The sequence below is a fragment of the Lampetra fluviatilis genome, chromosome 24, assembly GCF_964198595.1.
Source record: "Lampetra fluviatilis chromosome 24, kcLamFluv1.1, whole genome shotgun sequence".
NCBI lineage: Eukaryota > Metazoa > Chordata > Hyperoartia > Petromyzontiformes > Petromyzontidae > Lampetra > Lampetra fluviatilis.
Window position 1 is genome coordinate 3,271,976 of NC_136298.1, and position 16,784 is coordinate 3,288,759.

A 16,784-nucleotide genomic window follows, 5' to 3' on the forward strand; every position below is an offset into this window, starting at 1 on the left:
TTTTCTATATTTCCTTCCCCCCACCACCCACCCGCCCGCCCACCCGCCCGCTCCGTTCTTCCCCACCACTGGTGCGTTGTCAGTGGGTTTTTTTTTCCCCGCGAAGCTAACTTCTCATTTCCCCACGACAAAAAATTACCGTTCCCCCCCCCCCCACCAGGCCGGCGGAGGCCAAAGGAATTTCTACCGTGGGCGCAATCGCCGATGGTGGACGTGGGTTCGCACCCCCCCCCCCCCCCGATTCTCTCGGTGAATTCCTATCTCTCTCTCGCGCACGCCGCGTCGCGGATTGGCAGCGCATCGCCGGCTCACAGCGGCGCGGGACGGGACGACGGGGGCTGGGGGTTAAAATGACACCCAGCATTTTGTAACCGTCGATTAAACGGCGATGTTTCTTTTTTTGGGGGTGGGGTGGGGGAAGGGGGATTTGTTTCGGAACAAAAATTGTCATTATATTTGTGGGTGCGCGCGCGCGTCGGGGAAGCGTTGTGTCGTTTGCGGTTGACCGAGGCACGCACGACGCTTCTTTCTGGCTTGCGCGTACGCGAGAGAGGGGGGGGGGGTAATGCCATCAAAAAGCAATCCGAGCGGCGGGAAGAGAAATTAAATGAAAGAGGAACGCAGGCGTGTGGATGAGGAATATGAGAGGCTTTTGCAGGAAATGCGAGCGGAAATTCCATGCCGAGACGCGGCGATCGCGTCGTTGTAATCATTCAATATGCAAACAAACAAAAAGAGCAAAATGCAAAGCTTCCTCGTTCTAAAAAGAAAAACAAACAGAAAATGAACATTAGCTGTCGGCGTTGGGAAGAAGTGGCCATGAAGGTTGGGGGGGGGGTGCTTAACCTAGAAATTGAAAGCAAAGAGTGTGGGAAAAAATATAAAATGTATGACAAAGAGCAACCGCAGGTGTAGGACAGGGTCCTGGGGGGTGGGGGTTGGGGGCCCGGGGGGAGGGGGACAGGGGGCGGGGCCGTGGGGGGGGGGAAGAAATTACCTCTTTACTCCGTAAGCCATGTTTAGGAGATTGTCCAGCCTAAAGGTGTGAAGGCATGATGAGAGAGAGGGAGAGAGGGAGGAAGACGGGGAGGTTGGGGAGAGAGGGATAGGGGAAGGCAGTGTCAAGGTTGGAGGAGAGCAGCAATGGACAGAGTGAGAGACGAGGAGAGGTAAAGGGAGATAGAGAGAGAGAGATATGGGCAGGGAAATAGAGAAAGAGACGGGAGAGAGAGAGACACACACAACGTTAGAGGTGTCTGCTTCAATCTGCCGACCTGAGCAAAGGCATAAACAGTCAACCGGCGGATCAGCTCAGTAAGTTTAGAACTGGTAATCTGCACAGATCGGTGAGGGAATCGGAGAGCGGTCCGTTAATTTTTCATCGTAAGGGAATTATTGCATCGGCTGCATAATTTACCTTTTTTATTATTATTGAAAACAAAGTTTTAAGCAATTAGCGTAAGCACAAGTGTAGGCCATTGCGCACCGATGCCGCTGCTCCAACTTTGCATTTATCAACTTAATATTGCAAAACATTATTATAAATGCAGTTACACAAGTCTCGGATTTTAAATGAGCTAATCAAGACGAATATCTCTCAAATTTAATCAAAAACAATTACGGTTGTTGTTGTTGTGAAGTATTTTTAGTCAGAAAACTTTTCCAAATTCTCGATCATCACGAGACAATGGAATGGCGTTGTGGCCTTCACCACACCCAACCACCTTTGTCTCCCAGGTACCGATGTTTATGCAGAACTTGAGGTAACCATTTGAGGGCTGGATAAACCTCAGGGAGGGCCCGGAACTGGTTGCGACTGGTTCAGATATTACGGGCCACTGATGTTGGTCGTGACCGGAAGTCGAACCCAGGTCACCAGGGTTCGTAGTGCAATGCTCTAACCACCGTGCCACTGCTCCCCACAAAGACAAATTAAAAGATCCCCCGTGTAGCCTTTAGCAGACTGTTGGGGCTCGTACTGTGAGCGAGTAGCAGCTATGAAGGTCGGCAAGGCACACGCATCACTCGTGTAAGACGAAGGATGGTGATTCTGTTTAACCACCATTGCTTGGCACAGCAACAAGGAGCACCGTTGTAGATGTCAGCAGATGAGATTGCATTGGGCCGACTTCCTCTAAGAAACCTGCCTCCTGCCTCGCCCGCAAGCCGTGTGGGTCGCGTGGGCGACTCGCCCCACGGTGGGGACATCTCTCCCGCCGGGCTCCGCGGGGTCACTGCCCCCCCCCCCCCCTCGTGCCGGGCTCCTCGGGGTCACTGCCCCACCCCCCCTCGTGCCGACCGCGTGCTAACAGCCACGACCGGCCCTGGGCCACTCGGCCACCACTACTTGCGCCGAGGGATTCCGGCAGAGCTGAGCAGGCGAGCGCAGCGGATTTTATTTCAATCACGCGGGGTCGGCACGGCCGGGAGACGGGGGGGGGGGAGCAGGTAGGGGGGCGCTCCCAGTCGAGCCCGTGGGGTGGGGGCTCCGCGCCCCGTCCCCACCCCCCAGAAAATCGAGCGCGTGCCTCGACAGCCCCGTCGCCACTCCGGGTTCATATTTGCTGGGGCTTGACCTCCTCCACACGAGGGATTTTTCAAATAAATATATATAAATATATATATAAAGCTCTTTAAAGAAAAAAACACACACACACAAGCTCCTCGCACTGCCGCCGCCACGGCCGCTATGCATCCCGTCGGCCAACGTGCGCCCCCTTGCCCCCCCCTCCCAACTCCCCCACTGCTCAAGAGGCCTGACAAACTGTAGCGGGCCGGCCTCCGAATGTAATCTCCCTGGTGCACGGCAGGCGATTGCACGGCTCTGTCCGGGCTGCCTTTCTCCCCCCCTCTCCCATCTCGCTGTGATGGTGACTAAATTGCCTCTCTCACTTCTCCTCCGCCTTCCCCCCCCCCCCGCTCGAAGTAACGTGGAATAAAAGTTTTCCCGTTCTCCGTTCCTCATTTGTCTCCCCGCGTCTCGCTTGTCTCTTGCGATCAGCACCGCAAACTTTGCGCTAGTTTCTGTGTCTGTAGTTGTTGTTGTTGTTGTTCTAATAGGGAGGTACCGGACAGCAGTGTTGCTTTTTTTATTCTTTTCACAGGCGGGCATGAGCTTTTTCTCTTTTTGGCAACACGCAAATGTACCGGGATTGTAGCGGCATCAACACGGACTTAGACGTCGCTGACGGTATCGTCGCATGATTTCTATTTGGCTCGGGGTAATGGAAATAGCAAGAGCGTTCCATTCCAGCCTCCTGTTCCACCCCCACCCCTCACCCTTGGTTTATCTCAACTCTGCTATCGGCACCGTGTTTTGCGATGAAGAATCCATTTGGAAATCTCTCAGCAGTCGGTGATTGTCTTTTGTTTGTCGCAGGACTCCGCAACCTGACGCGTCCTTCCTGCGCATCGTTATGCAATCGCGAGGGAATGCGAGCCGCAGTAAAGCCGCTGCGCTGCGTCAACGAAGGAGGAGGAACAACAGAACAACACGAACTCTCTCTCTCTGTGTCTGCCCTGATGCCCCTCTCGCCGTGCCCAGCAGCAGACCTCGACATTGCCACCGAGCTCCTGAACCACAGTGCTGCTGCCGCCACCACCACCACGCACGCTCTAGGCCAGGATTACCTGGCTAGGATTAGATTACTCAAACAAGTACCTGTCAACATCAGCAGCGTGCCTTCATAGGTACTCGCTAACAGCACTTGCCCCACGGTGGTGGGGGGGGGGGAGATAGTAACCTAAGTCGTTTTCTATATACCGTACTACAGAAGCGTAAATACTCTCGCAATCAATACCCCGGGCTATAAATAGTCGCGGGCGGGCGCGACTTCGCTTTGGGCTGATCGTAATTTGTGGCAACAGGAGGGGTCAAAGTGGCTGGGATTGCGAAGCGACGGCTCCTCCACTCGCTCTAATGACCGTCTGGAGCGATCGGTGGGGGGGGGGCTCAGCAAGACATGGGGGTGGGGGGGGCGTCTCGCAAACACGGGAGTCGCACCTGCACCCCCACTCTCTTACCCCCTGCCCCCCACCCTCCCTTCCAACCACCAACCCCCCCACCCAGCCCCCCATACACATTCGAGGGCCTTATTAGCGGCAGCCGGCTGCACACGGCACCGTTTGCCGACAAAGCAAACATCGCCGACCACAACACCCCCCACCTCTCTCCCTAATTAATGAGTCGGCGCTTAATGCAGCCACCGCAGTGTGCGAGCGCGCGGCGTGTGAGCGCGCGTGTGTGTCAGTGTGTGTGTGGTTGTGTGTGTGTGTCAGTGTGTGGGTGTGTGTGAGGTTGTGTGTGTGTGTCAGTGTCTGTGTGTGTCAGTGTGTATGGTTGTGACTGGAAGGATGCCCTGGTGGTCCCCCTCTTTAAGAAGGGGACCGCACAGACTGTAACAACTACAGGGGCATCTCACTCCTCAGTGTGCCGGGAAAGGTCCTGGCAAGGATTATTCAACATCGCCTTGCTAGGCACGCTGAGGAGAGGCTTGCGGAGCCTCAATGTGGTTTCAGGAAAGGACGGTCCTGCACGGATGCCATGTTTTCTGTCCGTCTGCTACAGCAGAGGTGTAGGGAATTCCAACAAGACCTACATCTCTGCTTTATTGACCTGGTCAAGGCCTATGATACCATCAGTAGGCTTGGGCTCTGGGTTGTTTTTCGTGCTTTCGGAGTCCCTGACCCTCTGCTCACGATCATTAAGGACCTTCATGATGGTGAGCGGGCCTGGGTAAAACTACGTGGCCGGGAGTCAGAGCCATTCCTTGTACACCTTGGGGTGCGACAGGGATGTCCTCTGGCTCCCACATTATTTAACATCTATTTTGACCACGTAGTTCGTGAGGCCTTCAATAGCTGCACCAGAGGAATTTCCATCTAGTACAGATATAATGGGAGGCTAATCGATGCCCGGGTGCGGTCAAGGGATGGCTCCCTATTGCTCAACCATGTTATGTATGCCGATGATCTGGTAATCGCTGCTCACTCAGAGGAGGAGTTGGAGACGCTGCTGCTAAACCTGGAGCTTGCCACTAAGAGGTGGGGCCTTACCATCAGCCCCACCAAAACTAAGCACCTGCCAGGGTATTTTGTACCATCGGACACTCCACCCCCACAACTCCCAATTGGTGATAGGGCAGTTGTTGGAGAGAGTGGAGAGTTTCCCATATCTGGGCAGTGTGCTTATGACCGGCTCCGGTTTAACAGCAGATGTGTCACTCCGAATCAGTCGAGTGGCATTATCTTTTCATCGCCTGCGTAACGCTGTGTGGAAGTTACCTGGTCTTTCGAACCGCACGAAGCTTCAGGTCTTCTTTGTCACAGTCATTCCATCCCTTCTCTATGCTTGCGAAACGTGGACCCCTCTAATGGAACATCTTCGCTGGTTGGAAACATTTAGGCTGGCCTGCCTACTATCCATCCTGGGTTTAACCAGGCTGGATTGTGTGAGGAGCTCACAAATCCTTGAAAGATCTGGACAAAGTCCCATCGATGAGCTCCTCCGACAGACAAGGCTGCGTTGGCTGGGTCATGTAGCCCGCATGCCCAGCCACCGCATGCCCAAACAGCTTTTGTTCGGCCGGATCGAGGGGGCTAAACGGGCGCGGCACGGGCTAGAGAAGAGATGGAGTGATGTGGTACAGGAGGACGTGGAGCTGAGTGGACTTGCCGATGACCGGTACCAGCGGTGTCAAGATCGGCCTCTGTGGAGGAGGCTCGTGAAGGACGCTACTGGGCAGTTGGAGGCAGTCACCCTCCAACAACAACAGAGGGCGGAGGAGCGACGCTCACAACAACGAGTGGAGTGCTGGGTGACTAAAGCACAGCAAGTTGGCACAGTAGGGGGCACTGGTGGTGCATCAGCCAGTCGTCTCAGTCATCTCAGTCAGTCGACCCGTGGCACCTTGGTCTGCCCCGTGACCTCCTGCCAGCAGGCGTTCGACACTTCACGTGGCCTCAAGGTGTACATAGCCTGGCACAAGCGTCGTGGTGACGTCACCGCCACTAAGTGACGAATGGCGGTTGTTGTTGTTGTGGTTGTGCAGCAGTTGTTAGCGCGATGCGCGATGCGCTAACAACCGCATGCCGAGTTCGATTTCCGGACAATATCAATGACGAATATTTGAAACTGGTGCTGGGCCTTCCCTAGGTCGACTTCGGCGTCAATTTAGTCCCCGGTGCTGTGTGTAAAGCATCATTACCGGGCGTTGGGCATGGTGTTGGCCACCCAACCCCTTCGACTGTGCCGTGCCGGCCTTCATCGACAGCACTTGCCCCAACAGTGGGTTCACGGGGCTGGGGTCTTTGTGTGCAGCACTGGTGCACTGGGTAGCGCAGCGGTCTCGCATAGGTGGCGAGCCTCTTCTTGGTCGACTCCGCCTTAAATGAGCACGCCGTGCCACGTTAAACTATCCACACTCTGGAGACACATTCTGGTGAGGTTGCGTGCGGGCCACGACCACCAACATCTCTACACCGAGCAGCACTCTTAGAGGCCCCGCCTCCTGTTCGAGGCCCCCTCCCTACGCCGTCGCAACAACGGGAACAAAATGCCTCACAATTCCCGACACGTCTGCTCTGGTTTCCCCAGGAATGCTGTCTCCCTGTCGACTGTCGCAGTTTAAATGTCTCACTCTGGTCGATAAATATCTCCAATAGTCTTGCACTACCCGATTTCACGCCTCTCAAATCTTACTTCTCTGTCCCACCACGTCCTCTACATTCCCAATCTCTAATGGCCCATCTCTCTGACTCCCTCGCCCTGTGCCCAGTCTCGCTCTCGCGTTCCTTCTACCTTCTTGATTCCCTTCACTGGAAACAACTCCCACTGCACCGCATCAAACAATCATCTTCACGATAGCCTGCAGCTTCCCCTCCTTCCTTAAAGCAACCACCATCTCTTCTACTGAGCCCATCCTGCCACTGCTACTCCCTGTACTCGCCCCCCAGCTACGACCAGACCTACCCCAACCCCTATCACTCCCACTACCCCAACCCCTATCACTACCCCAGCCCCTATCACTCCCACTATCACTACCCCTATCACTAGCCCCATCACTACCACTATCACTACCCCTATAAACATAACTACCCCAAACCCTATAACGAGGCCCAACCCCTATCACTACACCAGCTCCATCACTACCCCAGCCCCTATCACCACCCCAACCCCTATCACTACCCCAACCCCGATCACTACCCCAACCCCTATCACTACCCCAACCCCGAACACTACCCCAACCCCGATCACTACCCCAACCCCTATCACTACCCCAACCTCTCCTCAACCACTCCCACGTGTCCTCGAGTCACCATAACTACACCACCATTTTAATAACAACCCCACTCTTTATTTAAACCACTATCATCTATATACAATGCTATAATTATTGTAAAGTCCTTTGTATTAAGGCGCTGCTGTGTAAATCTAGATGTGATAAGATTAACAAGACCACACGAGATCTCTCGTCACGGCCAGCAGACCTCGACATCTGAATTTAGCTCCTGAACGTGACGCCACTGCCATCATACGCGACAGTAGAATTGGCAAACTTTTGTATGATTAGTTACCGTACATGATGAATTAATATATAAAAAAAATAAGCCAAACATTACACTGGGATAGATAGATATTTTTTAGAATGTCATTCTCATTTTATGTTTTTTAGTGCCCGTATTATTTTTTCTCTCCCCTGTGCAATCATCCGCACACGAAGTCGCGCGGGGATAAATCATTTTAGTGCCCTGCTAATTCCCATGCAAATGGCGTGCGGCGGCGATGATTTAAATTTGGCGAAGGCTCGCTGCCCACACTCTGGGCGATAAACCTGTTAGCGTGGGACAGACTTATGGAGCGTGGCATACAGGAAAGATTTTCCTAATCAGTAATAAATGGGATTTACGGCGCCGGTGACACCTCGGGAGCTCGGCGAAGGCGGCCGCCCCGCTTGTCCGCCAAAACCTGCTCACAAGCTCCCCCTCCGATCGCGGCGATGTATTTATCGCACGGGCCCCGCGCCGTATTAACCTTCCGCTAAATCTTGTTTGTAAACGAGTGCCCGGGGAAATATCTCGGGAGTAACAAAAAGTTTTACTCGGAAATTTACGACGGAATGTTCCTTTAAGGCACACGCTGGCAACCCGCCGCGGAGGCTTCAACAAAGCTGCACTGCGAGCGCCGGTCTGCTCCCGCGTGGCCACACGAGGTGGTGGTGGTGGTGTGGCCGGCACCACGCCTTTGCCTCCCCGTGGCGCCGCTGTTTACGCTCGTTCGAGTGCCCGATGGGGTGCGTGCAGGGGAAGGGGCGGGGGGGGCGGAGGGGTGGGTAGGAGCGTGGAGGGAGCGTGAAGAAGAGGAGCTGTGGAATAGGGATGGGAGTGTGGTGATGTGACGAGAAGGATGAGGTAAGGTGTGGTAAGGGGACAAGGAGGATGAGGAGGCCTAGGGGAGTCCCAGGACTGGTTTAGACAGGCTGCTTTGTTGAGTTTCAGCAACCCGGACACCACCCGTGCCTCAATCCTTCGCCTCTTGACCCTGCCGTGATCTCCGAACCCTTCCAAAGTGACTGCCCGAGCGATGTAATGGAGCCAATCAATTTCGCTGCTCTGCAAACACAACGCATCTCTTGAATCCATCTCTTGACCTACCCCTCTCGTCATGGCAAATCATCATCAGCCATGTGGTGCATCCACTGCTGGATGAAGGCCTCCCCAAGCTGTCGTCGTCTCTCACTGCCCCGCGACGTAACAATCGATCAGCGCGCGAGCCCATTTCATCGCTCCATCTCTGCGGCGGACGCTCCCTCCCGCCAGAGTTGTGTTCTGCTGAAGCCAACTGTGAAGAATCGCGATTATTATGCGTCGTTATTCTCGCCGTGCACCGCTGAGAAAGCAATCTACCAGAGTGTACGTGGAGCTTCTTTCGTAATTGCCCTTTGATTTGTTGCCCATTGTCCGCCGGCTTAATTGCATTTGACTCACTTCGTTTTAGTGGCCGCATTTATCAATCGTCCCAAAGCAAGGGCTCTGTCATACGACGACGCGCCCTCCAGCACACGTCCATCAAACACTCCCTGTATGTGTGTGTGTATATAAAGCACGTGCGTGCGCGTGTGTGTCTGTCTCTATCGGGAGCGGTAGTGTAGTGGTTAGCGCGCCGCGCTACAAACCCTGAAGACCCGAATTCGATGCCCGCTCACGGCCACTACCACCAGTGATTATTATCTGAACTGGTCCTGGGCCTCCCCTAGGTCGACTCAGCCTCAAATGAATACCTGGCACGGTGTGCGAACATCGCCACTGGGGAGACAAAGGCGGCCGGGCGTGGTGCTGGCCACCCACGCCCTCGTGTGCCATGCCGGCCTTCATAGGTGCTCGCTAACAGCACTTGGCTCAACAGTCTGTTAAGGCTATATGGAGGATCTTTGTCTTTGTTGCATTGGTTAATGTGTGCAGAAACACACTGCACATACACGCCGTACACACGCGTACACACGCGTGCACACACAAAACTAAAACTGCGTGCATCATCAACACCGTTGGGACAGGCCGTGGGTTTGGTGTCAAGGCGGTTTTTTAAGGCCACCCAGTTTTTGTGCCAAATTTATTCGGAGAGAGCGTGTGAGAGAGTGAGTGGATGAGTGAGTGCGTGAGCGCGCGTGTGGGCGTGCGTGCGAGTGAGCGAGTGCATGTGTGAGCACATGTGTACGAGTGATCGAGTGCACACATGAGCGAGCGGGTCAGAGAGTGCGCGGGTGAGCGAGTTCGTGGGTGTGTGGGTGCATAGGTGTGTGGGTGTGTGGCTACGTGGGTGTGTCGATGCGTGGGTGTGTGGGTACGTCAGTGCGTGGGTACATGAGTACATGGGTTTGCCGGTGCGTTGATAAGTGGGTGTGTGGGTACATGGGTGTGTTGGTGTGTCAACACGTGGGTCCGTGGGTGCTCAGGTGCGCGGGTGCGTACGTGGTGCGTGGGGTGCGCGGGTGTGCGGGTGTGTCGGTACGTGGGTGTATGTATGGATGGGCGCGTTGGTGGTCATGTGGGTGCTTGGGCACCAGTGAGAGCGTTTGGTCGAGAACGTCTCAAACACCTGAGCCCGAGTGGCAGTGGCTATTATTAGGCAGAGGCTGCCTGGGTCACCTAACGTCAGTGTGGGCAGTCGGCCGGAAAGAGCCGATCCGCGTGGCTGTGCGCAAAGGGGGGAGGAGGAGGAGCGATTGGTGGGGGGAGATTGCGGGTGGGGAGAGCCAGTGGCGGTGGTGGCCGCTAGCTGGTGCAGCAAAACATAACCACGAGGCCCAGTTCGGGACCAATCACGAGTCGTGGACTCGGGAGGACTCGCATTTTGGGTGTCGCGACCTGGAAAATATTTCCTCACTCGGCACACCACATCCAGTATACCTCCAGATATGGCTGTGGCTACTGGTCACGCGCCACCTATTTTGGCCTACCGGGCAAAAGCCACATGCAACATTTTTTTCGGGTGAGAAATATAAGCCCCCGCGTTGAGTCATCGTTGCCGTACGAATCTGAACGCCATTTCCCAGTGCCGCACAATAACGCGCGTAATTACCCGGTTGCTGCCGTGTTAAAATATAACGGAGTCCCATCACAGCCGAGCGTGGTCGTACTCGGAATAATAATAATACGAGTACTCTGTGTTAATGCGTAGACAGCCTTAGATTAATGTGGCAGCATTGGGTTCCTGTGATAGCAAGCAATTAGTGTTAATCTACAGACAACCACAAGCTGAACATGACAGTGCTCAGCAATTGCCGCCAAGCATCTCATGTTTGACTTAGTGGAAAATTCTTCGTCTTTTTTTTCCCCCTCAGATGGTTTTGCCGCTTGTTTTTTTCTTTTCTTAAAAACCCGAATGAGGCCAGAGAGAACGGATTTCCCTCTATCCCCACCGCAAGTATCTTCTTTTGTTTGACCATACTTCACCATCTGGGTCAGTGTGGCTCGGTGAACAGTGAGGCCCCGTGACGCGTTCAGATATCGCTCGCCACTGATGTCAGACGTGGCCGAGATTCACTGCGACACTGTTCCACCCACTCTTTTCTGATTGCTCTTTTAAAAAAATTACAACTGCATACATCATTGTATCAACCCACTGTTAGATTAAGCCTTCACCCAACTCTGGAGTTCATGACCATACTTCACCACAATGGTCAATGTCGGTTGGTAAAAGGGTTAACTGCTGTCTTGCTCGGATATCCTCCGTACATAATTTGACCCCCTCCCCCCCCCCAGATTCACTGTATCACAGGAGAGGTGAGTATCATAATGCATAATACAGTAGTAACGCATCCTTTCTATCCGACAAAATGTCAACACTGTCAAAAGCCCCCCCCTCCCCAACAAAATCTATCACAAGAATCAGGACTCATGGCCTGAATCAAGCCTGATGACCAGAATCAGGCCTGTTGACCAGAATAACACATGAGGGCCAGCTACTTACACTTTATTGTGTCTGAGGCCATAACCATATTTATTCCCATCTATATCTCATCCCGTCTGTCCCCCACCAATAAAGCTGCAACATTTTCCGGGAGGCTCAATCGGCACGTGGTGAGCTGGCAGCCCTCTCCTCCCTCTCGCCTCCAATATCACACAAACAGCTCTGCCCACTCAACAACCATCCCCGCTCACACAGCAAGTATTTTACACAAGTGCGCCGTGAACACTCCTGGCACGCGAATTTGCACAGCCAGTTGCGATCGACCTAAAGTGCGCTAATTCCAGGGGTTGTCATCGCGTGTTCAGCGCTTCCACGCCGCTGGTAGGGGGAGGTGGGGGTGGATCCTCCCCGCTGAGGGAGGCCCCCCGTGAGGGCTAGCCCCTAGCGGACGTCTCCACCCCGCCGTCGCTGCGAGCGCAGGACGGCGACATCTTCCCGAGGAGAGAAACGCTTGGCGGTTGGCCCGACCCCCGGGAGAAGCGCGCCCTTGGGATTGTCCTCAACCCTCCTCGTTGGCGCAGGCCACTTGCGTCCGACGCGGCCCAGCGTCCAGGAAGCTCACCTGAACCTCTGCGCCTGGTGGTGCAGGGGCCCCGGGTAGCGGCGGATTGGCGACTGGTAGAGCTGGGCCAGCAGGGCCTGGCTGGTCTTCTGACTCGGGTTGTTGGCGAACTTGACGGTGACGGGCTCGGCGGCCCCCGGCGGCTTCTGCCCGTTGAGGCCCTTGATGGCCTCCTCGGCCTCGACGCGCTTGTCGAAGCGGATGAAGCCCACGCCGCGCGACATGCCTGCTGGGGCCACGACGAAGACGGGGCGGCGAAGGCGACGGTGGCGGCGATGGCGACGTGGAGCGCCGGGGGGTGAGGGAGGAGGTGGGGAGTTGGGGGGGGATTGGAAGGTGGATGTAGTGCGTGGTGACCGGAGGAAGATCAGGAGGGATGTGGTAGGATGAGGGGAAGGAAGAACGGAAGAGAAGCACAGGAGGGGAAGGGGAGGGGAGGGGGGGAGAGAGAAACAAGACGCAGCTAAAAACCTCGCTCGCGCAGGAAGAGCCGATTTGTGTCCTGAGACTACGCGAGGGTTCTCTGCGTCAGCAGGTGTGACGAGGATATCGCTCGCCACTGATGTTAGTCGTGCCGGGAACTGAACCAAGGACACTGCGTGAACCACTGCGTCACTGTTTCCCATCACGTATAAATGAGCATACCTTAGGTTGTTTTAACTTCAAAAATAACACAGCGCTATTGATTGCAAGCTTTGTAGCGTCATATGTATGCATCGGCTGCTGCCCTTCGTGCGTTAACCCGAGCTCGCTGATATGCTAATTTCCCCGTGTCAATAGATTTTGAAATCATAATATATATACACACGTAAGCAATCGTGCGACTGGCGCATGCTGGAGAGTGACTGTAATCTGCCTAAAGTAAAACAATAACTCTCGCAACGAGACACGTTTGGCTGAGCAGATGTGCGCGGTTCATGTGGTGGCAGAGTGGCGGCGCAGAGGTTAGCGCACCATGCCCAGAGCTACATGAAGAGTGGGTGGAGATACATGAACAGTGGGTGGAGATGCATGAGCAGTGGGTGGAGATGCATGAGCAGTGGGTGGAGATACATGAGCAGTGGGTGGAGCTACATGAACAGTGGGTGGAGCTACATGAACAGTGGGTGGAGCCACATGAGCAGTGGGTGGAGATGCATGAACAGTGGGTGGAGCTACATGAACAGTGGGTGGAGCTACATGAGCAGTGGGTGGAGATACATGAACAGTGGGTGGAGATACATGAACAGTGGGTGGAGCTACATGAACAGTGGGTGGAGCTACATGAACAGTGGGTGGAGCTACATGAGCAGTGGGTGGAGCTACATGAACAGTGGGTGGAGCTACTTGAACAGTGGGTGTAGCTACATGAAGAGTGGGTGGAGCTACATGAGCAGTGGGTGGAGCTACATGAACAGTGGGTGGAGCTACATGAACAGTGGGTGGAGCTACATGAGCAGTGGGTGGAACTACATGAGCAGTGGGTGGAGCTACATGAACAGTGGGTGGAGCTACATGAACAGTGGGTGGAGCTACATGAACAGTGGGTGGAGCTACATGAGCAGTGGGTGGAGCTACATGAACAGTGGGTGGAGATACATGAGCAGTGGGTGGAGCTACATGAACAGTTGGTGGAGCTACATGAACAGTGGGTGGAGATACATGAACAGTGGGTGGAGCTCCATGAACAGTGGGTGGAGCTACATGAACAGTGGGTGGAGATACATGAACAGTGGGTGGAGCTCCATGAACAGTGGGTGGAGCTACATGAACAGTGGGTGGAGATACATGAACAGTGGGTGGAGCTACCTGAACAGTGGGTGGAGATACATGAACAGTGGGTGGAGCTACATGAAGAGTGGGTGGAGCTACATGAACAGTGGGTGGAGCTACATGAACAGTGGGTGGAGCTACATGAACAGGGGGTGGAGCTACATGAACAGTGGGTGGAGCTACATGAACAGTGGGTGGAGCTACCTGAACAGTGGGTGGAGATACATGAACAGTGGGTGGAGCTACATGAAGAGTGGGTGGAGCTACATGAACAGTGGGTGGAGATACATGAACAGTGGGTGGAGCTACATGAACAGTGGGTGGAGCTACATGAACAGTGGGTGGAGCTACATGAACAGTGGGTGGAGAAACATGAACAGTGGGTGGAGATACATGAACAGTGGGTGGAGCTACATGAACAGTGGGTGGAGCTAAATGAACAGTGGGTGGAGCTACATGAGCAGTGTGTGGAGATACATGAACAGTGGGTGGAGCTACATGAGCAGTGGGTGGAGATACATGAACAGTGGGTGGAGCTACATGAGCAGTGGGTGGGGCTGCATGAACAGTGGGTGGAGATACATGAACAGTGGGTGGAGATACATGAACAGTGGGTGGAGATACATGAACAGTGGGTGGAGATACATGAGCAGTGGGTGGAGATACATGAACAGTGGGTGGAGATACATGAACAGTGGGTGGAGCTACATGAGCAGTGGGTGGGGCTGCATGAACAGTGGGTGGAGATACATGAACAGTGGGTGGAGATACATGAACAGTGGGTGGAGATACATGAACAGTGGGTGGAGATACATGAACAGTGGGTGGAGATACATGAACAGTGGGTGGAGATACATGAACAGTGGGTGGAGCTACATGAACAGTGGGTGGAGATACATGAACAGTGGGTGGAGATACATGAACAGTGGGTGGAGCTACATGAGCAGTGGGTGGGGCTGCATGAACAGTGGGTGGAGATACATGAACAGTGGGTGGAGCTACATGAACAGTGGGTGGAGCTACATGAGCAGTGGGTGGAGATACATGAACAGTGGGTGGAGATACATGAACAGTGGGTGGAGCTACATGAGCAGTGGGTGGGGCTGCATGAACAGTGGGTGGAGATACATGAACAGTGGGTGGAGATACATGAACAGTGGGTGGAGATACATGAACAGTGGGTGGAGATACATGAACAGTGGGTGGAGATACATGAACAGTGGGTGGAGATACATGAACAGTGGGTGGAGCTACATGAACAGTGGGTGGAGATACATGAACAGTGGGTGGAGATACATGAACAGTGGGTGGAGATACATGAACAGTGGGTGGAGATACATGAACAGTGGGTGGAGCTACATGAGCAGTGGGTGGAGCTACATGAGCAGTGGGTGGAGATACATGAACAGTGGGTGGAGATACATGAACAGTGGGTGGAGATACATGAACAGTGGGTGGAGCTACATGAACAGTGGGTGGAGATACATGAACAGTGGATGGAGATACATGAACAGTGGGTGGAGCTACATGAGCAGTGGGTGGAGATACATGAACAGTGGGTGGAGATACATGAACAGTGGGTGGAGCTACATGAACAGTGGGTGGAGATACATGAACAGTGGGTGGAGCTACATGAACAGTGGGTGGAGATACATGAACAGTGGGTGGAGATACATGAACAGTGGGTGGAGATACATGAACAGTGGGTGGAGATACATGAACAGTGGGTGGAGCTACATGAGCAGTGGGTGGAGATAAATGAGCAGTGGGTGGAGATACATGAACAGTGGGTGGAGATACATGAGCAGTGGGTGGAGCTACATGAACAGTGGGTGGAGCTACATGACTAGTGGGTGGAGCTACATGAACAGTGGGTGGAGCTACATGAGCAGTGGGTGGAGATACATGAGCAGTGGGTGGAGATACATGAGCAGTGGGTGGAGATACATGAGCAGTGGATGGAGATACATGAACAGTGGGTGGAGCTACATGAGCAGTGGGTGGAGCTACATGAGCAGTGGGTGGAGCTACATGAGCAGTGGATGGAGCTACATGAACAGTGGGTGGAGCTACATGAGCAGTGGGTGGAGATACATGAGCCGTGGGTGGAGATACATGAACAGTGGGTGGAGATACATGAGCAGTGGGTGGAGATACATGAACAGTGGGTGGAGCTACATGAACAGTGGGTGGAGCTACATGAGCAGTGGGTGGAGATACATGAACAGTGGGTGGAGATACATGAGCAGTGGATGGAGCTACATGAACAGTGGGTGGAGCTACATGAGCAGTGGGTGGAGATACATGAACAGTGGGTGGAGCTACATGAGCAGTGGGTGGAGCTATATGAGCAGTGGATGGAGCTACATGAACAGTGGGTGGAGCTACATGAGCAGTGGGTGGGGCTACATGAGCAGTGGGTGGAGCTACATGAACAGTGGGTGGGGCTACATGAGCAGTGGGTGGGGCTACATGAACAGTGGGTGGAGCTACATGAGCAATGGGTGGGGCTACATGAACAGTGGGTGGAGCTACATGAACAGTGGGTGGGGCTACATGAGCAGTGGGTGGGGCTACATGAACAGTGGATGGAGCTACATGAACAGTGGGTGGAGCTACATGAGCAGTGGGTGGGGCTACATGAGCAGTGGGTGGAGCTACATGAACAGTGGGTGGGGCTACATGAGCAGTGGGTGGGGCTACATGAGCAGTGGGTGGAGCTACATGAGCAATGGGTGGGGCTACATGAGCAGTGGCTGGAGCTACATGAGCAGTGGGTGGAGCTACATGAGCAGTGGATGGAGCTACATGAACAGTGGGTGGAGCTACATGAACAGTGGGTGGAGCTACATGAGCAGTGGGTGGAGCTACATGAGCAGTGGGTGGGGCTACATGAGCAGTGGGTGGAGCTACATGAGCAGTGGGTGGAGCTACATGAGCAGTGGGTGGGGATACATGAACAGTGGGTGGGGCTACATGAGCAGTGGGTGGAGCTACATGAGC

At 54.2% G+C, this 16,784-nt stretch overlaps 1 protein-coding gene across 7 annotated transcripts in view; it reads right to left on the reverse strand.

Moving 5' to 3' along the window:
• The window catches only part of LOC144941080 (ELAV-like protein 2), a 192,961-nt gene that overhangs the window by 5,089 nt on the left and 171,088 nt on the right, over positions 1-16,784 (reverse strand). For 5 of the 7 annotated variants that reach the window (XM_078867525.1, XM_078867522.1, XM_078867521.1 and 2 more), the window contains exons 5-6: positions 12,030-12,258; positions 998-1,036 (exon numbers count right to left, since the gene is read on the reverse strand). In XM_078867525.1, coding sequence (XP_078723651.1) covers positions 998-1,036; positions 12,030-12,258 — 268 coding nt within the window. The remainder of the gene's footprint in view (positions 1-997; positions 1,037-12,029; positions 12,259-16,784) is intronic. The other 2 variants (XM_078867526.1, XM_078867524.1) reach the window with 1 other exon arrangement.